This window comes from Cervus canadensis, chromosome 32 (genome assembly GCF_019320065.1).
Source record: "Cervus canadensis isolate Bull #8, Minnesota chromosome 32, ASM1932006v1, whole genome shotgun sequence".
Taxonomy (NCBI): domain Eukaryota; kingdom Metazoa; phylum Chordata; class Mammalia; order Artiodactyla; family Cervidae; genus Cervus; species Cervus canadensis.
Genome location: NC_057417.1, coordinates 23,490,913 through 23,513,666, shown reverse-complemented (window position 1 = coordinate 23,513,666; position 22,754 = coordinate 23,490,913). Strand labels below are relative to the sequence as shown.

The 22,754-nt window shown below is 49.5% G+C and overlaps 1 protein-coding gene across 5 annotated transcripts in view; it reads left to right on the top strand.

Moving 5' to 3' along the window:
• The window catches only part of AUTS2 (activator of transcription and developmental regulator AUTS2), a 1,185,039-nt gene extending 1,162,664 nt beyond the window's left edge, over positions 1 to 22,375 (top strand). For 3 of the 5 annotated variants that reach the window (XM_043455590.1, XM_043455588.1, XM_043455592.1), the window contains 9 exons: positions 757 to 852; positions 3,434 to 3,505; positions 5,401 to 5,430; positions 7,319 to 7,390; positions 10,600 to 10,741; positions 13,932 to 14,009; positions 15,031 to 15,114; positions 16,535 to 16,757; positions 19,206 to 20,544. In XM_043455590.1, the coding sequence (XP_043311525.1) occupies positions 757 to 852; positions 3,434 to 3,505; positions 5,401 to 5,430; positions 7,319 to 7,390; positions 10,600 to 10,741; positions 13,932 to 14,009; positions 15,031 to 15,114; positions 16,535 to 16,757; positions 19,206 to 20,469 (2,061 nt within the window). In that variant the 3' untranslated portion in view covers positions 20,470 to 20,544. Of the gene's footprint in view, positions 1 to 756; positions 853 to 3,433; positions 3,506 to 5,400; positions 5,431 to 7,318; positions 7,391 to 10,599; positions 10,742 to 13,931; positions 14,010 to 15,030; positions 15,115 to 16,534; positions 16,758 to 19,205 lie in introns of all 5 variants that reach the window. The other 2 variants (XM_043455591.1, XM_043455593.1) reach the window with 2 other exon arrangements.
• Positions 22,376 to 22,754: the final 379 nt, after the last annotated feature.

Here is a 22,754-nt window from a genome sequence, read left to right as displayed (position 1 = left end):
CCCTACTTTACATTCAGAGCCCTCCTGCTCCCCCACTGAGTGCGCACACTGGCATGTCCAGGGCTCATCGTGAATGGCCTCCAGTGATTTTACGATCATCTTACAGGAAAACGTGTGGCCCCATTGAAAGTGTACTCTTGAGTCATTTTATTTTCCCCTTCCACAAGTATTTGTCATCGTTTTAGACAATTTAAATTGTCCTTGGAACTGCCACTTACCAGAACAACCTAATGAAGCAAGGACTGTGCATATTTTCCCATTTCCTCAAAACTATTAAAAATCTAAAAGTACTAATTGAGTTTTAATGGTGTAAAATCTTGGAATCCTTAAAGACTTGCTTCCTTTTGTCTTCCTTTTTTTCCCCTTTTTCCTATTTTCTAATTAACTTGTAATTTTCTGGGCATCTTACTTGGCTCAGCACCCCCTCCTGTTTTTGATACGCATTAAAGTCTCCAACCATTTAGGACTTCTATCTGATTTAACAATTAATAATTAGAAAAGCTCCCTTTCTAATGATGGCCTCATCTGGGACATCATTTGCTGGCTGATTGATTCTGAACTACTTTTAACTTTTTAAGTTAAGTATTCATGGCACATCTGTGTGATCATTTCATTGTGGCTTCTTATGACTAATGGCATCAAACTGAGATGACTTGGCTGGCTAATGTGGACGTCTTTCTGTGGGAAGGGAATGTGAATGTATCATTTGCCTCCTACTAAAATCTTTTCTCTCCCCCCCTCCATCTTTGGCCATAGCTCTTCCATTCTTATCCTCCGGCTGTATCGGGCATCCCCCCTATGATTCCGCCCACCGGCCCTTTTGGGTCGCTGCAAGGAGCTTTTCAGCCTAAGGTAAGAAACCTCACAGCGAAAACAACACCTTCAAACTTGTAAGTGGCGCCTCGGGCTAAGGCGGGTGGGTAGCTTCCCATCCTCTTACCTGCCGGTGACTAATTTTTCCATCCAAATGGACCACTGGGATTGGAGTGTGAATATTTTCTCCTAGTCCATCTAGTCATAAACCTCAGTCAGAATTTAATTTTTAACCTGTACTACTCTTGTCATCTCAATGGAGCTAGGATTTCTTGTGCTCTGTAAGAAGAAAAAAAAAAAAAAGAAACACTAGATATATATTTTTTGTTTTTTCACCAAAACTGTGGACATAAGCTTCTGATCAGGAAATATATGAAATGTCAGATGTATGTGCATCAAGTTATTTATCCTTGAGGATGTCCATGATTAGCAAAGATGCAAAGCTGAGCCTTATTGATTGGGATAGAAGGGAGGGAAAAGGTTCCAAACTAAAATCGCATCCCTTTCACTGTGTTCATTCTCCTTCACTTCGTTCCTCAGCCCCCTCTGTCTGCAGAGAGTGTCTGCCTCCAGCTGGAGGGTAGTGCTTTCTTCTTTTCTCCTCCCTTTCTGCCTTCTCTGAAGCTTCCAACCCCACTGCCAGGGTCAACTTCCCAAGGTCAAGACTACCATCCTAGCATGAGATAAATTAACCTTTTGCCCTTTAGAGGGGCTTCCCTTGGTGGCTTAGATGGTAAAGAATCTGCCTGCAGTGTGGGAGACCTGTGTTCCGTCCCAGGCTCGGGAAGATCCCCTGGAGGAGGGCCTGGCAATCCACTCCAGTAGTCTTGCCTAGAGAATCCCATGGAGAGAGGAGCCTGGCGGGCTACAGTCCACATCGTCCCAAAGAGTTGGACACGACTGAGCGACTCAGACTCTCAGTTTCGCCCTTCATAACAACAGAATTCTTCTCTACCTAGCCAGTGATACTCCCCTCCATTCGGTCTCGAGTGATCCCCGAGGGCCAAAACTAAGGCGTTGGTTCTCAGAATGCTCCTCCTTTTTTGTGACTTTACATCTATCACAGCCCCTACTCGATTTTCAGAAATGTATTTCTTAGTTAGTAGCCATTCTCAGACTGTAATGTAGGAAATTTTGCTGTGTGATTTCGGTTTCCTTTCCATCTCGTTTCAAAGATAAAACACAAATTTGGGGCCAGTCTCTCCCAGGATGAGCGCATATTACCCTAACAAAGGCATGCTGCCCTAAAATTAGAAAAGAAAAAAATCAGAAAGCATTAGGGGTGAGAATGACTGCACCTTCCAAATCCCAGGGACCTACACAGAATTGCAGCTCCTATGCCAGGTCAGACCTTGGTGGGGCTTACAGATGACCATACTCAACACCTCCCATCTCGGGACCAAATGATGGTGATTTTTAAACTCCTTCCCCCCATCAGCTCTTGGCTACCCTCTCAGAGCCTGGTCGGTCCCCACCAGGTTACAGGAACTCTCTCGTGCATCCCCAACCAGACTGGTAGGTCACTTTATAAATTACTTGATTTCCCTCACTCACAATTATCCAATCACACAGAAAACTACATCTGGGCAAGAAAGTGTCTCTCCTGGTGTTGAAATAGGCCTTTCCAGGCCATCTTACTGATTGAATATGTAGATTGCAGTTCATTAGCAGAGTTCTTCATATGTATGCAAATCAGGCTGTTAACAACTCTAGCTTAATTGTTAGCCCTGCAGCAGCTGACTGCTTTTCTTTCTCCCATTCTTTTTTTCCCCTTCTTGTAGGCCAGCTTGGTGCCTGAACTGAGGGCTCTTTATTTCCACACAAGTTAACTTCCTGGTGTGAAGGGATTCATAGAAGTTGTGATTTCTTAAACAAAATACCTGGTGAAAAATATTCTAAATCCTTTGCCCACTAGAAAGTAGTGCCTTGTGCCTGCGATGGGCTTTTTGTTGTTGTTCATTCAGAGGACAAAAGCCTATAGATAAGGTTGTTATCATTAATGCTGTTTAAGAATGGTTCTGGGAATGGGAAAGATGATGCAGAATTACTTTAGAAATGACATAACGGTAGGTCTGTGTGGTCCCCAAATTAGGTTCCCTTGTCCCATTCCCACCACTGCTAATGAGTAATTACTGAATGTAATTCCTTGTTATCATCTGCCAGTTAAAATGTAGAGAGGTAGCCTAATGTCTGGGAAGCACACTCAGTTATTCTGATGAGAAGCACCTGGTCCCGCAGGTTAGACTGATGTTCACTTAAGCATTTCTTGGACTGTGTGGTGATAAAGCAAAAAACCCACAGTGACGGGCTTGTGAAGGACACAGAAGACGGATTTCAGGGCCGGGCTCCCGTCTCCATCTCTCCTGTCTCTGCCCTGAGATGTCATCGCTGGGACAGGGCAGGCTTTGGTCAGGTCCCCTGGGGAAATGGGGAGTGGGGGGAGGCGGTTCCTCATGAAGAGCATCTGGGGTCTCAGAGGAAAATGGATCCGTCCACTTGTATTCCAGAATGAAACAAACAAAAAAGGACACTTGAATTCGGTCCTTTAGAATGAAAGGAAGACCTTGGTTTCATGTCGCATGGCATGTGCTTCCTAAGCTGTGGTCTCATTACTTTGTAGACGTCCAACCCAATCGATGTCGCCACCCGACCTGGGACGGTCCCACACACTCTTCTCCAAAAGGACCCGAGGGTAAGTGCAAGGTCGGGCTGGGCCCCAGGGTGACAGGCAGCCCAGCGGAGTGCCTGTTGCCTTTGCTCTTCCTTCTGTTTTGTGGAAGAAGATGCTAGTTGAGGGGCTTTCCTGGTGACTCAGAGGTAAACAATCTGCCTGCAATGCAGGTGGCCCAGTTTCGATCCCTGGATCAGAAAGATCCCCTGGAGAAGAGAATGACTACCCACTGCAGTATTCTTGCCTGGAGAATTCCACGGACAGAGGAGCCTGGCCGGCTACATACAGTCCATAGGGTCACAAAGAGTTGCAGACAACTGAGCGACTAACACTTAAGCTAGTTCCTCTTAGAAATCAGAATGTCTCCTGTGGCCATGTGACGCCAGGGGAGTGACTTTGCATGGGGAGAAGAGGGTGGCTTATGGTCTAAGCCCAGGCTGGGGCAGTCAGTGACCCTGAGCTGGCGTGGTCCCCCACCCCCCGAGCAGCCTTCTCTGTCTGCATCTCCTAACATCTCTCGCACACAAGCCATAAAACATTTTGAGTGGAGAAGCAGTAAGCGCTTTTCTTTCTGGAGCTCACACAGCTCTTCCGGCCACTCGATTTCTCCTGTGGGAAGGAACCTTTTGTGCTCTGGAGCGAAATAAAATATCCATTACACTTCGGTTGTGTTATTTATTCATAACACAGACCAACTCAGAAAGAATCTGAAGTTACACAGCAGATACAATCTTGTCTCATTGTTATCCATCTTCATAGTAAATGTGGGGGAAAAAAATTACCTTTCACAATATTGTCTTTGACCCCGGGTAAGGGCAAAGGTTATCTGAAACTGATGACCAGAGTTAGGTAGATACGTAATATGACTCATCTGTGTATTTACATGAACTTTTGTGTAATGAACTTCATTTTATTTATTTTAATTAATGTTTATTGGATTATAAAATTTGTAAAGTTCCTTTATAATGCTGTTAGCTTCTACTGCACAGCAAGATGAATCAGCTTCGTATATATGAAATATATATATATGTTGCCCCCCTTTGGACTTCTTCTCATTCAAGTCCCCACGGTATAGTAAGTAGAGTTCCTTGTTGTACACGGTGTTTTCTCATTAGTTACCTATTTTATTTTCTTGAAAGTGTTAGTTGCTTTTATTAAAGTGTTAGATATCTATTTTATTTCATTGAAGGTGTTAGTTATGTCTGACTCTTTGCGACCCCGTGAACTGTAGCCCGCCAGGCTCCTCTGTCCGTGGAATTCTCCAGGCAAAACCACTGGAGTGGGTAGCCATTCCCTTCTCCAAGGGATCTATGTTATACATAGTATCATTAGTGTGTATGTGTTAATCCCAGTCTCCCAATTCCTCCCACTGCCCCCTCTTCCCCCTTTGGTATCCATACATTGGTTCTCTGTTTCTGCTTTGCAAATAAGGTCGTCTAGATAGTGAACTTCACTAAAATGTCTAATACCGCTAATGATAATTATTAAAAATAGCCCATTTTTACTGTATAGTCTGGAAAGAACACTTCTCCCCAGTTATTATTAGTGTCCAGCCGTCTATAGTCTGAAGGCCGTCTCCCTTAGACTTAGCTGAGGTTGGGAAGGGCTGCTCAAGACAGTGAAACTCCTCAGATGTGTAATGTGAGCAAATCGTTTTGCCGGAGGGCAAATCGCTATTGATTAAACTTGTCCGGGGCTCGTCAGCGTAGATGTACCAAGGCTTGTGAGGTGGGGGAGGGGACGCTTGGCACTTTTGATCGTGTGAAAATGGGTTAATTATTCTCTAAAAGGGCTTCATTTAAAAGTAAAATTCTAACATTTTAATTTCCCCTCCTAATGAAGCACTACAAATTTGTTAATTAGAGCAATTGTTTGAGTGACAGGCATGTAACCAAGTTGTCATTTTCTCTTCACAGTTGACAGATCCTTTCAGACCTATGTTAAGGGTAAGAAAGCTTCTTCTAGAACTGTTTTGCAACCGCTGTTTGACTCCCTGAGGGTTAAAAATACAAATCCATTACAAGGAAACACGCCATGGAAACGCGGGAGGAAGAGGTTGAAAAGACAGTGGTTGGGTTTTCAAGAGAGTGTGACTGAAAATGGCCTTCAGGTTTTTGCTTTGCGTGTTGGAGGAAGCCGGGCCGTCAAGGTAAAGCCAACTGACAAAATTCAACTCAGATTCTCTGGTTAGTTATGGCAAAAGGTCTGACTCACGGAGACTTAAGGGAAGGGCTGGAACTAGGCTGAAATTAGGATCCCTCTGAGTTCTCTTGTTTCTCTAGCACCTAGGAAATACATACCCAGGTCTCTCTAGTCTGGCTGGTGGCTGCCTCTTTCTGCACTAAGTAATGTTGACTTGTCACAGCCATTAGACTTTTTTCTCTGGTGCAGAAAAGGGCCACTCGGAGCACTGGTTTGTTCTGAGAGGCCTGGAGCTTGGCCAGCAGATAACCTCTGGATGAATGCTGACTTCCCTGGTATACGTGGGAGGTGGGGGGGGGGCGGGTGGTGGTGAGGGATGGCAGATGAAAAGGGATGGATAGTGGATTTCTCTATTTAACCCTTTTCTAGTGCATCTATTCAGATAATTCAATTTCTCCAAAGGGGGAGAAAGGATGGTGTCATCACTTAGGTGATTTCAGACAACCCATAACTTCATTACAAGAGAGCTGAGCTCAAACTTGGATTTAAGTGTATATTTCAGCAAGTGAAAGTGACTTAATGTTCAGAAACAGTGCCTTAATATAGAAACCAGACGCATCTGCTCTTTGCCCGTGTAGGAATGGGGCTGTGTTTCTTCTCATCCATCCTGTGGTTACTGAGCACGTGTTCGGAGCTCACGGGTAGGCTGTTGTTCAGTCGCTCAGTGATGTCCGACTCTCTGCAACCTCATGGACTGCAGCAGGCCGGGCTTCCCTGTCCTTCACTGCCTCCCAGAGTTTGCTCAGACTCATGTCCATTGAGTCAACGATGCCAGTGGGTAGACCGTGTGGCAGGAACACAAGTGAAGTGGGACAAGGTGGTCCTGCCCCCTCAGCTGAGTCTGCGAGACAGACTCACGGCTACTCCCCAGCCTAGAAAGCAAGACAGGAACTGGCTGGAGATGGGAGTTGATGTCCTCCCAGAGGGCGGGACAGGCACTCAGTCTCTGCAGAGGCCTAGAGAGGAGGAAAGGCGTGAGTTCTCATCTCTTTCTTTTCTGTTTTCTGCTTGGAAATGAACAGTGCTGCCCAACATGAATGGGCAGTTGACTCTTAGTGAAGCACTTGCAGGAACTGGGCTTCAATGAGAATGTGTTGGCTTTCTTTGTTCTGCTTTCGTTTTTTTTTAAAAACAGTGTTGGGGGAGGTGACACAGGTTCTGTCCCCTCTCGTTTTCAAACTGGTTCACAGACATTCACTAATTAGCTCTTCTGAACAGCCAATCTGCATTATATAGCCTGGCCGCATTTGTTCAACAGGGCTTCGCTCCACCAGGCCTGCCAGCTGGCGCCAGAAAAGAGAAAGACAGAGGAGGCACAGAGTGGGGTTCGGGTTTTGCCACGTTATCCTTGGTAACTGGCGAGGTCCTGCTCGGGGCTCGTTTTCTGAGGAGTGGCCGCCAGCTCTTGTGGGAGGAGACATGCCGCCCGCCCAGGGGGTGCTTCCTCCGGCCTGGGTCCCAGGCTGCAGAGGAGAGAAGGCGCTTGGAGGGGACAAAGCCCTCTTGTTTCGTGGAAAAGAAAGCTTCTGCAGCCAAAATCTGCTGACAGCTCTGGGGAAATGGAAGGGTTGTGTGGGTTTTTTTTTTCCCTGAAAGTCTTCCTTCTGACCACGTCGCTCTTTTTCGTTCCAGAAACCAGGAAAGTGGTGCGCGATGCACGTTCACATTGCCTGGCAGATCTACCACCACCAACAGAAAGTCAAGGTCAGTCCCGCCTGCCCAGTCTTGGGGGGAGGTGGGCTCTGGGTGTGTGATCTCCCGATTGAGGAAGCACTGAAACAGTCTGGAGACCCACAGGCAGGAAGGATCAGGTCCCTTGGAAAAGCTATTCAGAAATCTTAATATTAATTAGGGAAAGCAGCAGCAAAGTTACAAAACAGAAGCACACTGATAATATCCTGATGTTTTTTTTTTTTTTAATGATTTTGTCATCTTATTGATCCAGAGAGCTTAAATATAGATTAAATCCTGAAATAAAAGGTTTGAGGAATCTAATTAGAGTGACCAAGTATTAGTATGGGAAATACTTAGGATCTAAGAGGAGGTGTACATGAAAAGTTCTCTATAGAAGTTGGTATATTCTTCCCACCTCCCACCCCCTCAACATTTAGAAAAAAGTTTTTCCCTTTTTCATCATGGTTTATACAGGATAGTGAATATAGTTCCCAATAGGGCATTATTGTTATTAAACTTACGGCTTTGAAAAGTCATAATTTATGCCCTATATGACATTACAGATTTAGGCGTATATGGTACGTCCATTAGCAATTCACAGTATTAAAAATTCCTCTTCTAGAAGTGGTATTTGGTTGGCAGTGACCTATCCAATCTCTCCTTCATGCTCTTGATGACCAGTGCCAGGAGTCCGATGACAGTCGGTGCTTGTTGGAACCACTGACTGCTGGTTACCCTATCTGAACTCAGGAGGGTTTGCTTTATGTTTTCATCAGACAGATGAATAGGTTCCCTGCTTTACCAGGGTTTGATGATGGTACAAGAAAGAGATGCAGATCTTCTGCAGGTGCCAGGTAGGACATCACTGGTGAACTTAGGCACCAAAGTAAGGGACAGATCCAGATTTTACAGTCCGGGTGTTTACCATCTGTGTAACTGTACCAGTTAAGTAATTCCAATAACCTTCCATTGGAAGCTATTTTTTCATGAACAAGATTTTAGTCCCAACAGCATGTGGGGGGCCATGATTAGAATTTAAAAAGTCGGGAGAGATAGTCATCTCAAGGTTTTTTTTTTAATGGTTAAATAATTTTTTAAAACCCAACATAGTTAGAAGTGAAAAAGTCACCCTCGGTGAATGAGGTTGCAAAGATATCTTGCTTTGGTGCCAAATACGTCGTCTTTCTCAGAATATCCCATCGGTGTTTTGTTCTCCTTGACGTTAGTGTTAGGCGAGGTTTAATTAGAAACCTTGTGGTTTTAGCTTCATTGAAAAACATACGTGTACTTGAAAGAGCTAACTAGATTTTGATGCTTAGTTCAGTTCACTTTTGTTCTAGATGACGTGGTTAGTGGAACGGTGGGTAAAACACATCCTCCTTGTAACTTCTTTGATTAAAAGCGATGAAGGATGTTATAGGCATCACTTCAGCATCTTCCTTTCCCTGAGAACGTCCCCAGCGACTCCAGCGTTCATTATCCCAATTCAATTAGGAAGACCTCTTGCACAGGAGATAACTGATCATCTTCCCTTTCCATCACATTCTCTGTAATCCCCAAGCTCCATTTTGCTTCATGGACCTAAGTTGTGGTTAATGGAACTGTGCTGTGTACCATGCAGTATTAGCACTGAATAATTTGGCAACCAGATTAGAGGAGGCAGCCAGAAGATTTTTATAGATTCACAGTGGATTAGCAGCTTTGGGGAGGGGGGAATGGCTATTGCTTGATAGTGGGATTTCTTGAGAGAATTCCTTGTAGATCAGAGCAGAAATGGCCTGGTCCCCTTTCTCTGTGATGTTCATTTTACTTGTTCTTCTAGCCGCTCACCTGCTACTTCTAGGGAAAGCCCAGCACCCGCAGGTTCTTGCTGCTGCAGGCTCAGGGCTGGACTCTCTCCTGGAGTCTTGTTGCTCAGAGTTCAGTAGTGTGTGCAGGAAAAATGGAGAATGTGCTGTCTGCCTCCCGGGGTGTTGCTGCTGGCTCGAGGGGTCTGGGTGGGTAAGACGGATGAGTGGGATTGCAGGACAGTAGGGTTCAGCCTCCAGGGGATGGCAAACCCTCTCGTCTCTGATCCTCACACAGGTCAGATCTGATGTCTCTGTGTTGATGTTTTTGTGTGCTAGGACAGGGATTTACTTGTGGCAGAGCCTGATGGAGTTTGGGGCGGAGTGGGGCCAAAGGACAGACAGCATCCGATGAGTCTGAGATGGGAAGGGTGAGGGTCAGAAAGTAGGGAAGGCCTGGGAGGCTGGAGAGCTCAGAGGAGAAGGCGAGGCAGGGGCAGACTGGGAGCCTCAGACCCGGGTCAGGGGTCGGCGCTTATCAGGGGAGGTGTGAGGCCAACGTGGAGAAGGCTACTGAGAATCACGAAGGTGGGGGCGGCCTGGACCCATGCTCTAGGAGAGGCTGCCAGCGTCCAGAGTGAGGCCAGGGAAGGAAGCAGGAGGAAGACTGGGAGCCAGTTTCTACAGCCTCCAAGAAAGGTGAGCTCGGGGGTGGATATACTGATAGGAGGAAATAGAGTGACTGCAGTTGACAGAAAGGACTTCACAGCAAGAGAGTTTCTGGAAGGTTCACTGGTCTGGCCTGAGCTCTTCCTCAGATGATTGGGGTTACTGTGCCCAAAGCCCCTGTTAGTCACATTAATATCCCTACTTGCTTTCTGTTTGCGTCTTTAAAAATAATGTGACAACGATCATTTGAAATTAGCTCGTAGGCATGCAAATATTTCTTCATAACTTTCAGCTACTAATGTACTGTGATCTATTAGAGCACAGCAAAGAGTCATTAAACAATTAATTTACACAGCAGATTATTCATGCAGAATTCCCAATAAAATGAGCTTTAAAATACTATCATTTAAAAACTTGCTAAAATGAACCTTTGCAGCAAATCAGAAACTCCTTCGGGACGGTGGTGGTTCAAGGAGCTAGGATATGGTTCTAAGCCTCAAACCATGTAGCCTCAAAGACAAAGCATGAGTTTTGCCCCTCGACATTTCTGCTGCGAGCCACAGGCCCCTCTGAGGCAGACCTGCTTTTCTGGCATTTGAGGGTTACATGGTTTGTGGGTTGCTATGTTCTCCCAGCAGGTGTAGACCTGAACCTGACCCAGGGCCCCTAGCCCGAATGCACTGTTCAGAGTTGACTCCCAGTCTCCTCATTAATATCTTTCTTCCCTACTGTTTCTCTTGGGCTTCCATCCTTTCCTCCCCGCACCCTCCCTTGGTGCTGTAGAAGCAGATGCAGTCGGATCCACACAAGCTGGACTTTGGCCTGAAGCCTGAGTTCCTGAGCCGTCCTCCAGGCCCCAGCCTCTTTGGAGCCATCCACCACCCCCACGACCTGGCACGGCCTTCAACTTTGTTCTCCGCCGCTGGTAAGTTCAGAGGGGCAGGGGTGAGCTGGGAGTGGTAGCTCTCGGGTAGCTAGATGAGTGATGTCTGAACTCTGGGCCGCTGTTCACAAGTCACTCCCCCAAAACAGCATTTGATGCCAGTTTGCAAGGTAGCATCACAGCGCATCACCGGAGATGGAGTGTTCTCCATGGATGCTCCACCTCCATGAAAGAAGGAAAAAGACCCTGTCTCCCTTCAGGGTCTCATGTTGCTTCAGCTTATTATTTGCTTATGTACTAAACCACTGTAACTCACAAGTGTCAGATGCTACTGAGATCAAGAGAGCTCGCGAGGGTAACTGGGAAGGAAACAATGCCGCGGTCCCTGCCCACAGAGCAGGTGGGGGTTTCGCACTGCAGTGCTCGGTTATGCCCTATGAGGGTCTGAGGATAAACATACAGTGAAGGTAGCTGCCACTGGTGTGGTGTCAGAGAGGGTGAATTAGTTGGTGGCTGGTTTTCTCTGCTACAGAACTTAACATTCTTGCCTGGTTGGTTGTAATGATGCAGGAGATTTAGGGGACAGCCTGTAAAATCCCCAAGAGATCATTTATTAACCTCTGAGATTACACACTCCCAGGTGCCTCTTAGGTGTGCCAGAGTGGGTCCCTGATCATCCCTGCATCAGGTCCCTGCCCAGTCCTGCTCCAGGAACTGCAGATGAAGGCAGCAGCCATCAGGAGTAATAGGTAGACAAGAGCCACCCTACTGCCATCAAAGTCTTTCCTAAAACTACCTTCAGCGCACGGTGCCTGGCCCAGGGCTACCCTGGGTTGTGCTCATAAGTGACAACGCTGAGCGCATCCTAATGGTTGGCCCCATCACCTCCTACCCACTACGCAGGATAGAATTTCTTGCTCTGGACATGCATGCTCCCTGTTTCTAGTCCTTAGCGAGTAAGTTTCACATCCATCCTGCCTGCCACCTTCCTAGGCTTTTATCCAAGACTCATTTTTGGTGGACCCAAGGTTCTTCTGTTCAGGAAGAAAGAAATAACCCACACACTGCAAGAGACCATCATTCTAATGGGCCTTGTCCCCAAAGCAAGGGGACCCCACCCTTGAGGGCAGATGGAATTTGCTAAGGCCTTAGGTTTCTGTCATTTCTTTTGAGGGATAGGTTCAGAGGCTAGGTGACCATGGCATCTAGGCACTGAGACAGGGCTACATGAAGAACAGTTTTTGGACAGAAACAGAGAGGTTTCTCCCTGGCTTCCATTTTAGCCCAGCAGACAAATTGGCTGCTTTTGCTTTGATAATTCTGGAACTCTGGGGCACCCCTGGGGACCCTGGGCTGAGCAAAGCTCTGATTTTCTTTGAAGCATTAATTAGCTTGTACTACACAGACAGTGTGCAGCCAAATTGTTATTTAGCTGGCAACACTGAACACGCTGGGCTGTGTTCACTGTGTGGGGGTGGGTGTCATATTCGCACTTCCTGAGTGGAGAATACATCACCACTGAGGGCTGAACAGAGGACTCCTCAGGTGCCTTCTGAGGCCGAGATGCTGGGGCTCTGTTCTCCACTGTGTGCTTTCCTCCAGGACCCTTCCAGGCTGGGGAAGAAAATCCCGAAACATAAATTAATGGGGTGTTGAAGGATCAACTCTCCTCCACTTAATCTATGTTCCTGAAGGAATTTATACTTGGCTTATAGGAACTTAGTCAAAATGCAAGGGATTCTTGGAACAGTTACTAGTAAATCTATTCCGACCCTGTTTATACTTCCATTCTGGAGGGTAATCTTCTCTAGCATAAGCAATATTGAAGTTTTCCCAAAATGGGTATTTGGTGAAACTTTCAACTGGTAAGTATAAAATTCAGCCACTTTGATCTTGCTGTTGGGCACTAGTGCCTGAAATAAACTAAGGGGGCTTCTTCAGATGACCTTGGCCTACCTCTTGTCTAGAGCCAGGCCTGCCTTCTAGAGAACTTGCCTCCTTAGCTGCACATTGACACACATACCAGGTGGATGCCCTCAGCTTTTGGAAATATCATCCTTCCCTAAGGCACGTGTGCACACTGTTTTTCGCTTCCTAAGGAAATACACGGGGCTTCCCATTTGGCTCAGTGATAAATAATCCACCTGCCAATGCAGGAGACGTGGGTTTGATCCCTGGGTCAGGAGGATCCCCTGGAGGAAGAAATGACAAAACCCACTCCACTCTTCCTGCCTGGAGAATTTCATGGACAGAGGAACCTGGTCGGGCTGCAGTGCGTGGAGTCGCAAAGAGTCGGACACGACTTAGCGGGTAAACAACCGCAACAGAGGATCGAGGCCAGGGAGAAAGGAGAGGAAAGGGAAACCCAAGCAAAGAGCACTGAGGTAGACCCGAGTTCCCTGGCAGGCAAAGTAAAGAGTAACAGGGCTGCAGGGTGATCGGTGTCCAGGAGCAAGTGAAGAAACTGGCTTTTCCCAGCACTGAAGGTGGGGAGGCAGGAGGCCTCCGTCTCCCACAACCTGACATGACTCACAGTGCGGTTCGCAGGGTCCAGCTTTGGCATCTCCTTCCATGCGGGTCCGTGACGGCTAACACGTTCTCGGGAAAGGGGATTGTGCAGAAGCCCAAGCAGCGCAGCCCGGAGTCCACCTCTGTACTGGCCGCTTCTGCACCCAGATTAGACAGCGTCTCTCAGAGTGAAAGTCTCACCCCCTCAGAGGTGTCTCTGAAGAAGGGAGCCCGGGGCCAGATGCTGCCCCTGGAGAGACGGAGGGCATGTGGTCATGGCTCCTAGTCCGTCAGTAAAGAACCTTGCTTCCCAGTTTTAACCCGGCATTTCTCCAGACTCGGGCGGCAGTAGAACCCCCTGCCCCACTGGCGGTTTGCCCACGTTTGCGGTGCCGTGCGTCGGCGTCTTCAGAAAGGAAGACCTCTTTTCGGTAGTGGGCAGCCCAGCCAGGAAAGAGAAGAGGGGTTGAATTCCTTTCCGCCCCTGACAAGCACGTGTCCCTGTCCCCGAGTGTCGCCCGGGTGGACTTCAGCTGTGTTCTTGCTTTAACATGCTCCCTGCAGGGGGTCTTAGGGGACCAGGAGCCAGTGGCGTTGTATTGGGTTGGCCAAAAAACTCGTTCAGGCTTTCCCGTAAGAGTATACGGAAAAATCCAAATGAACCTTTTGGCCAGTGCCAGACGCGGGCTTCCTCTGAAAGCTAACTCCGTTGTTTGACCCCCAGGCGCTGCACACCCACCTGGGACCCCGTTTGGGCCGCCCCCCCATCATAGCAACTTTCTGAACCCCGCGGCCCACCTCGGTGAGTTGTGTCCATCATGCACGGGCACTGACGTGTGTGTCTCAGAAAACCTGCGTTCACTGCGTTCCTTCTGCACTTCCTGGCTAGCAGGCCATAGTCCTACATAGGACTCTCATCTGCAGAGCCTTTTAATCTAAGTGACGGTACGTCCCTTACCGTCAGGAGGTGGAGGTGACCTCAGGGATGTTTGAGTCCAGGCCATCCCTCTCTAGGAGTTCAGCACCTCTTACACCGGGCTCGGCAAATAGGAGATCTGCGTGCAGTGGGGCTCTCTGTGGGGTTACTCGGGGTGCGGAGGGTGAACGCCCTGGGATCTCAGGGGATCCCCATGTACAGCAGCCTGTCCCCACTGACGGGAGAAGACGGTGAACTCTTGCCCGTAAACGGGCACCCCTGGACGTAGAGAGAAAGACACCTGGATGTTATGTAGAGATAGTATCTGTTATTTTTTAATCACTTCACAGCCCAATTCATATAGCTCTTCCTAGTAAAGGGGCTTTATTCGTGGCCTTTATTTATTTGGAATTTTCAAACGTGCACCAGCACATGCGGGCAACGGTACGCCCGACCACAGGGTGCAGGGTACGTGTGACCTCAGCGTTCCATTAGGAGATTTTAAGCTGCCATCTTAACCTCTGTCCCTAAGAGGAGAGACGGGCAGGGAGGCATGTGAGCACACTGTGGGTTGAGTAATGTTCCCCACCCAGCAGGAGAGAGATGGGGGGACTTCCCTCACAGGCCCGTGGTTAAGACTCGGAGCTTCCGCTGCAGCAGGGCACGGGCTTGATCGCTGGTCAGGGAACTAGGATCTCACGTGTACGCGGCACAGTTCCAGGAAATAGCTAATCCAGTGCCCACATCCAAAAGGACGAAAAACCCTTTGCATAATCTGGTGGGAGAAGTGAGACAGACCAGGTCTGAGTACACATGTGGCAAGGGCCCCACTGCCTTCCTAGGAACCTTCTCTGCCTCACTCAGCAGAGCCATACAGCCTTGCCCTTCTTCCCAATCTCGTCTGCAGAGCCTTTTAATCGGCCGTCTACGTTCACGGGCCTGGCAGCGGTTGGTGGCAACGCCTTCGGGGGACTTGGAAATCCTTCAGTTAGTGAGTACCTCTAAATTTTTACAATCTGCCTTAAACTATCTCCTCTGATCTGTCAATGGCTCGAAACCTTTCTAGATGAAAGGAAACCATGCTCTTGGGAAACAAATTGAGGTTATATCATTGCCAAAGCAAGCCCAATCAGTGGAGTTAGGTCTAAACCAACCTCCAGCCCACTGTTGATCTATGCTCCTGAAGGTCAGGAGAGGTAGTCAGTTGAACGCCACAGAGTTTGCTAAAGTTCATAATTTCATCCTATTCCATCTCTACCCACTCCGATTTTAGCCACAGCGTTCTTTAGACGTGGGCTTCCCTGGTGGCTCGGTGGTAAAGAATCTGCCTGCAGTGCAGGAGACCCGGGTCTGATCCCTGGGTGGGAAAGATCCCCTGGAGAAGGGAATGGTGACCCACTCCAGTATTCTTGCCTGGAGAATCCCATGGACAGAGGAGCCTGGCGGGATACAGTCCACAGGGTGGCAGAGTCAGACACAACATAGCAACTACACCACCACCCACCCCGTTAGACGTGAAGACAGCTTTTAAATTTCATCTTGCTTTGGTGGAAGTGAGAAAACACACTGAAGAATAGGAAACAGGCTCAGAACAGTCCAGAGAGGGCAACATCCAGGAAGACTGTCATTTTCCACCACTGAGAGGTCGAGCGACTTCCCGGGTAATCCAGCAGCTAAGACTTCACCTTCCAATGCAGCGGCGGGTTTGGAGTCAATACCTGGTGGGGCAGACATCAAAACACAAAGCAGAAACAGTATTGTAACAAATTCAATAAAGACTTTACAGAGAAAAGAAGTCTGCCTAAACACCCTTTATCCACTCAGCATCAGCGTGTCTTATCCACACGTCCTGCCCTCCACTGCAGGAGACTTAGGAGGCAGGTCCGTCCCAGGTCCACGGAGCCTGGAGACTCTCCGTGTCTATTTAGATCAGGACCATGTCTGGCCTCTGCTGATGCTGGTTTTGGTCGCCAAGGTTGTGGACAGGGCAGCAGTCGTGTTAGGGTTGTGGTGGGCAGAAAAGAACCGCAGATTCTCCTCTGAACTGAGCTGTTAACCCAAGTCACATATCCACACCCACCCTCCTGCATGCTCGGGACCTCTGCGTGCGCCTGACAGGCGTGAGCCAGTGATGCTGAGACCCTTTCCTTTCTAATCTCCCCCTCTCCACCCCCGTCTGCCCCTTTGCCTTTGGTTTAAAAAAAAAGAAAAGCTGTGAGCTTACTTAACCTCTCCAGTGTAGGACGCGTTCCTCTAATGAATCTGTTAATCTCCTTTCCTTTTCCAGCTCCCAATAATATGTATTCATTTTAACTCTGAATGCTGTTAAAAGTTTTTTGGTAAGTACCTTCATTATGGCGGATTATATAATTTCTCTGAAACCTTTTTTGTTCTCCACTTCACCATTTCAGCACCCAACTCAGTGTTCGGCCACAAGGATGGCCCCAGTGTGCAGAGCTTTAGCAACCCTCACGAGCCCTGGAACCGGCTGCACCGAACGCCTCCGTCGTTCCCGACCCCTCCGCCCTGGCTGAAGCCAGGGGAGCTGGAGCGTAGCGCGTCCGCTGCAGCTCATGACAGAGATAGAGATGTAGATAAACGAGACTCCTCCGTTAGTAAAGATGACAAAGAAAGGTACGCAAAGAACCCGCTCTCGAGTCCCGATGGGGGAGCCCCCTCTGTGCCAAGTACCGGCCCCCCACTGCCCCCCCACCCCACCCCCGGCCCCCCGGCCCAGCCTCGAGCTTCAGCTGTAGCCTCGGCCCCTCACGCAGCCGGGACAGCGCCCCCAACCCTCCTCCCCACCGCCACCACCACGCCCTGAGCCCAGAGACCCTTCTCCCTCCGGCCCGCAGGGCCTTGTGACCACAGGCCAGCATCGCAATTCTAGGTCCAGTACAAAGCGAGCGAGTCCCGGCTCAGCAGCAGTGTCCACACCCAGCCCCCCGCGAGCCCTAGTGTCTCCAAACAGAAACCGCTCTCGAAAAGGTAGTGAGTTGGAGCCTGGACCAGACACACACGGCATGAATCAACACCATATTTGCTTTCAAGTTCGTGCAGTCCATTGACTCATCCATAGGTTTTTTGCTCTCTCTCTCTTTCTCTCCCCCTTTTCTTTTTGTTTTCTGTTAGAAAGCCATGTTTTGCATCGTCTCATCATATTTTTCTCAAATTTTGTTCAAACTCAAATCCTGGGCTCACAGATGACCGCTAAGCTTTTGCTAACCCAGATTGAAAGAAACCTCACCAAGCAATTTGGGTTTCCTATCACCAGTGGATAACTCATTTTACTAACCGTTTTTATCTCCTTACGTGGTAGTCCATGCCTCAAAAAGAAAAGAGTGTTTTTTCTGAAGAATGTCATAAGCATTCTTGCCAAGGCCTTCCTCCTGCCTGCCTCCCTTTCTTGAGGGTATTTTCATGTTGAATGAACTAGCAAGGACTACACGAGATACACCTGACAGAAAATACTTAATAACATTTCCCTTTTGGAACTTAAGTCTCCAGTACGATCCAAATCTTTTGTTTTTATTGACTGTGTATTGTGAGCATGTATGTGTGTGTATATGTATGTGTTTCATAGCAATCTAAAAGAATTTTAACTTTGGAGGCTCTAAATGCAGCAGGTTAAGTAGCTATTGCATCATAGGCCATCATGCTAAGAGATATCTTTCTTATAAAATGACAGCTTTTTTCCTCAGGACAGCATGGTAAAAATCTCTCAGCCAATGGGAGGGCCATTTAGGACGTCATGACATACAGCTCTGAGCTGCCAGAGCAGGTGCCCCTGGAGGGGCCGCCCCTAGACCAGGAGCTCTCTAGATCAGTGGTCCCCAACCTCTTTGGCACGAGGGACCAATTTTGTGGAAGACAGTTTTTCTGTGGACCTGGGGGCAAGCAGGCAGAGAGGGCGTCAGTTTTGTCTGCTACTCACCTCCTGCTATGCTGCCCCGTTCCTAACAGGCCACAGATAGATGGGTGCCAATTCCTGGCTGGGGGTGGGGGGGAACCCCTGCTCTAGATGGCCTGTCAGTGAAGAGAAGGTAGGACTTGGCAGCTCACCTTTCTCCATTTTTCTAGATGGACTCACAATGGCCTTTTGGATGAAAGTTAGGAAATTCAAATTCACTTTTCTTTATTCTTACCTCTTAAAGATGGTCTTCTTAGCCTCTGCACATTGTCTAGAAACAAAAACTTGTCAGGGCAGCCTGAGTTCTCTCTGCAGGGCACCCTCACCCTCTGGGCCCCCCAGGCATCTTGCTTTCCCCCACTTCCTGTCTCAGGCCGTCCCTAAAACACCCCGATTCCTGGTCTCAGCTCTCCACATTCTCCTTCACTTTCCTCTGTTGCTTCCCATTGTGTGTCCTGTATTCTTAAACCCCCACCCAAGACAGGCCTCTCGAGTTCTCCTTCCACACTTCCGTTCACAGATTGGAACTGACTCCCCACCAGCCCCTTAGCTTTCGTATCTCTGGACCTGCTGCTTTTTCTGGTGTCAGATCCCGGCTTTTCTTTCCTAAGACAGAGGTGCTTTGTGCGACCCCAGCGTTCTGAAACTGGTTTCCTTTCGAGCCCCTCGGGGGCTGCATCTTGGTTGCCCCGTACCTGCTGCCTTTACTCTGAAACCAGCCCTTCCTCCTGCTGTCAAGAGAGAGATTTTCCCATGATCCTCAGGTTGCGCTCTCCCGCTGGCTCAGAATTGCAGTGTTGGAACTTGATTCTTGACCCTGAGGATCCTGAGAAATCTAGACAGGCGACTGTGTGGCCCCATCACTGACCTCCCTGGTCCCTTCAGGTTTCTGAAAGTTCTTCCTCCTGGTCTTGATTCAGGTCGGTGCCTCTTACATACACAGAGTTACACCCCCTCACTCTCTCCCACCCCGCATCCCTTGGGCTTCACCCCCTCAAGCCTCCTCTGGAGTCTAGGCCAGTCAGGTCAGGGTGGCCGGATGGGCCCCACCTCGGGCACGGCGGCCACCCCGGGGACCGAGGGAGCTGAGCCCTACCCGGCCTCTTCAGCCATCTCATCAGGCGGCCGGCAGCCCAGCTCACCTGTCTCCCCATGTCCCGTCTCCTCCGCAGGGAAAGCGTCGAGAAGAGACACTCCAGCCACCCCTCTCCAGCCCCCGTCCTCCCGGTGAGCACCCTGGGACACGGCCGCAGCTCCGGCGAACAGATCAGGGGGCATTTGAGCACCGAGGCTCGCGAGAAAGACAAGTGCAAGGACAGGGAGCGGGAGCACTCGGAATCGCGCAAGGACCTGGGCGCCGACGAGCACAAGGCGAAGGAGGGCCCCCTGGCCGAGAAGGACGGCCACGGCCACGAGGGCCGCGCCGCGGGCGAGGAGGCCAAGCAGCTGGCCCGGGTGCCGTCGCCCTACGCGCGGGCGCCCGCCGCCGACAGCACCCGGCCGGGCAGCGCCGCCAGCCGGGACGCCGAGCCGCGCAAGGGCGAGCCGGCCTACGAGAACCCCAAGAAGAGCGCCGAGATCAAGGTCAAGGAGGAGCGCAAGGAGGACCACGACCTGCCCCCCGAGGCCCCTCCGACCCACCGGTCCTCGGAGCCGCCGCCCCCGCCGCCGCCGCCCAGCTCCTCGGCCGGCGTGCACCCGGGGCCCCTGGCCTCCATGCCCGTGGCCGTGGGGATGCCCGGGATCCACCCCATGAACAGCATCAGCGGCCTGGACAGGACTCGCATGATGACGCCCTTCATGGGCCTCAGCCCCATCCCGGGAGGGGAGCGCTTCCCGTACCCTTCCTTCCACTGGGACCCCATCCGGGACCCCCTAAGGGACCCTTACCGGGACCTGGACATTCACCGCAGAGACCCGCTGGGCAGGGACTTCCTGCTGAGGAACGACCCTCTGCACCGGCTCTCGGCGCCGCGGCTGTACGAGGCCGACCGCTCCTTCCGGGACCGCGAGCCGCACGACTACAGCCACCACCACCACCACCACCACCACCACCCGCTGGCGGTGGACCCGCGGCGCGAGCACGAGCGCGCGGCGCAGCTGGACGAGCGCGAGCGCCTGCACGCGCTCCGCGAGGACTTCGAGCACCCGCGCCTGCACGCCGTGCACGCCGGCCCCCTGGACGGCCACCTGCCGCCCCCAGGGCTGCTCGCGCCGGGGCTGCCGAGCGTGCACTACCCGCGCATCAGCCCCTCGGCGGGCCCCCAGAACGGACTGCTCAGCAAGGCGCCGCCGACGGCCGCGCTCAGCGCGCCGCCCCCGCTCATCTCCACGCTGGGGGGCCGCCCCGTGTCCCCCCGCAGGACTACGCCCCTGTCCGCCGAGATCAGGGAGCGGCCTCCCTCCCACACGCTGAAGGACATCGAAGCCCGGTAAGGAGTGGACAGGACGCCCGGCGGGACACAGGGGCCCGCGTCTCCAGCGCGGGTGGGGAGCCCCCAGCGCTTCCCTGTGTATAAAAAAAAAAATGTATAGACTCGGTGCAGATTTTGAAATGTTTTTTGTATATTCTCTGTTGAAATTTTTCAAATCTTTTAGCTGATTCATACGTTCTCACGTCTCCCCACGCTTTTGGTTTGTCATATAAAACTTTTTTTGATTTGAACCAAAACAGTTAAGATGACAACACACACACCGACGCGGTGATAATTGGGGGGTGGGGGGGAAGCAGACAAGAGTCCACACTGTCCATCGTGCAGAGAGCTCTTTGGGGTGAGAAGGGAAGGCCGTGTACATAGTTATGTAAAGAAAAAAAGGTGGGGGGGGCTTGTTGCTTCATGAGCTAATGGTTCATATATGCAAAAGGGTAAGATGAAAGCTTTACTTTGTACAGATGTAAATAGATAAAGATTAAGTAACATAATACATTAATACTTCTTAAAATGTGCTATTTGCAGACTTAATATCAGCGAGCACAGCCAGCTTTGGCTGTGTTCCCCATGTATTGTTCTAGACAGCTAAACCCTTCAACTATGCAATGAATGTTAGGGCTTTTCACAAAAGCCCGCCTAACTCAAAGGAGCCTTTTCAAGTCCATTTACAACATACTTAAGGTCATATTTTCCCTGAACAAGCACTTAACGTGATATGACTGTTTCCCTTGCTTGTTTTTTTCAAATGGAGACTAACACCTGATTTTGCAAATTGGACCCCCAGGCTGAAACTTTGCATCTGAAGTTGGTGCTTGTGGGCCTTGGGTGCATGTAGGGGTGGGGAGAGGAGAGTACGGCCCTAGAGAGGTAAACCGAGGCCGTGACTGACCAACCAGGGCCAGGGAGGATGGGAGTGGTCAGATGCCAAAATCAGGGGACACAAACAGGCCGCCAGCACCTCGTCACCATCCGTCACGTGACTTCACACACCCCTCATGTGGGAACCATGCGTTTTTTCAGTGCGTCCTGTTTCCTATCTGTACACCCCTCCTCATTCTGTAATGAGATTCAGTTGCACCCAAACAGATCCTGAAAGAAAGCTTCGCGTTTTCTCAGATGATGGATATGTTTTCACTGTATTCAATAACTGATGAAGTTCAGGAGCACGTTCCCTAGCATGACTTCACCGTGTTCCCGTCGGTAACCAAGTCCAGGAGGAGCCAAAGCAGGTCAGCTTTGTGGGGCCAGGGAGCGTTGCAGAGGGCGGAAGGTGGCAGGCAGAGAGATGGTCTTGTGTGTGCGTGTGTTTTTGAGTTTTGCATCAATCTTACTGTCTCTTCATGATACTTTTATCATACAGTCAGCCTCTTGTCTACCTAATTTGGAGAGAATATGACTTTACTAGCAGAGATACAATATATCTTGTCTACTGGACTGTAAAATATATGTATGAAATAAAATTAGTTCCATTTGGTCTTCTAGTATATTAAAGTGCTATCTGACGTTGTTATCCTGTTTTTGCAAAAAAAAAAAAAGTTAACTACAGACCATTGTTTCTAATAAGCAGAGAGATCTATTTTAGTAGTCAACTGAAGGTTTAGTTGTGAGCTTCAGATTTTGTGAATTCCAAATGTTGTGCAGTGTTTTTGTTTTTTTTTTAAGACAACAACTAAAAAGGACAAAAAAATATCCAAGGAATATGTACACTGGAACCGTAGTGGTAGCTTTCAGTATTGTAAAGAGATTGTTCTATACAGACCTTTTTGCTGTTCCTCCTGTATGTAATAAAGTCCTTTCTAGATCCTATGTGAAAAGAAATGTGGAGCGACTTGAGTCTTCAGCATGTTCTCATCGGCGGAGCCTTCTTGTGTTATGTAAACTGTGCCATGTTATTAAAAAATGTGAACCAAGCTTCCAGCTGCCTGTTTGTGTGGGGTGGCCATCCTTACCATAGGGAAGCCGCCGTGCCTGCAAGACAGACCAGGCTCTGGAAGAAGAGAAGCACCTTGAACCCTTGAGTGAGGACGGAAGGCTGGCCTCCCTCTCTGACCCACACAGCCTCTGCCGGTTAGTTTCTGTAAATGTCTGCCCTCCATACAGTCAGGAGTGTTTGGTTTGTTTTGATCGTATGTTCTAAGCTGAGTCCTGGGAAGGTAATTTTGGATTTCGTAGGGGATGTACATGCAGGCGGAGTTAGCCAGCGCCCTTTGTGTCCTGCACCTCCTTCAGAACTCAGCGTGTGGTTCGTCTGCGTTGATGACATCTGATCGAGGGCCTCTGCCAACAGCC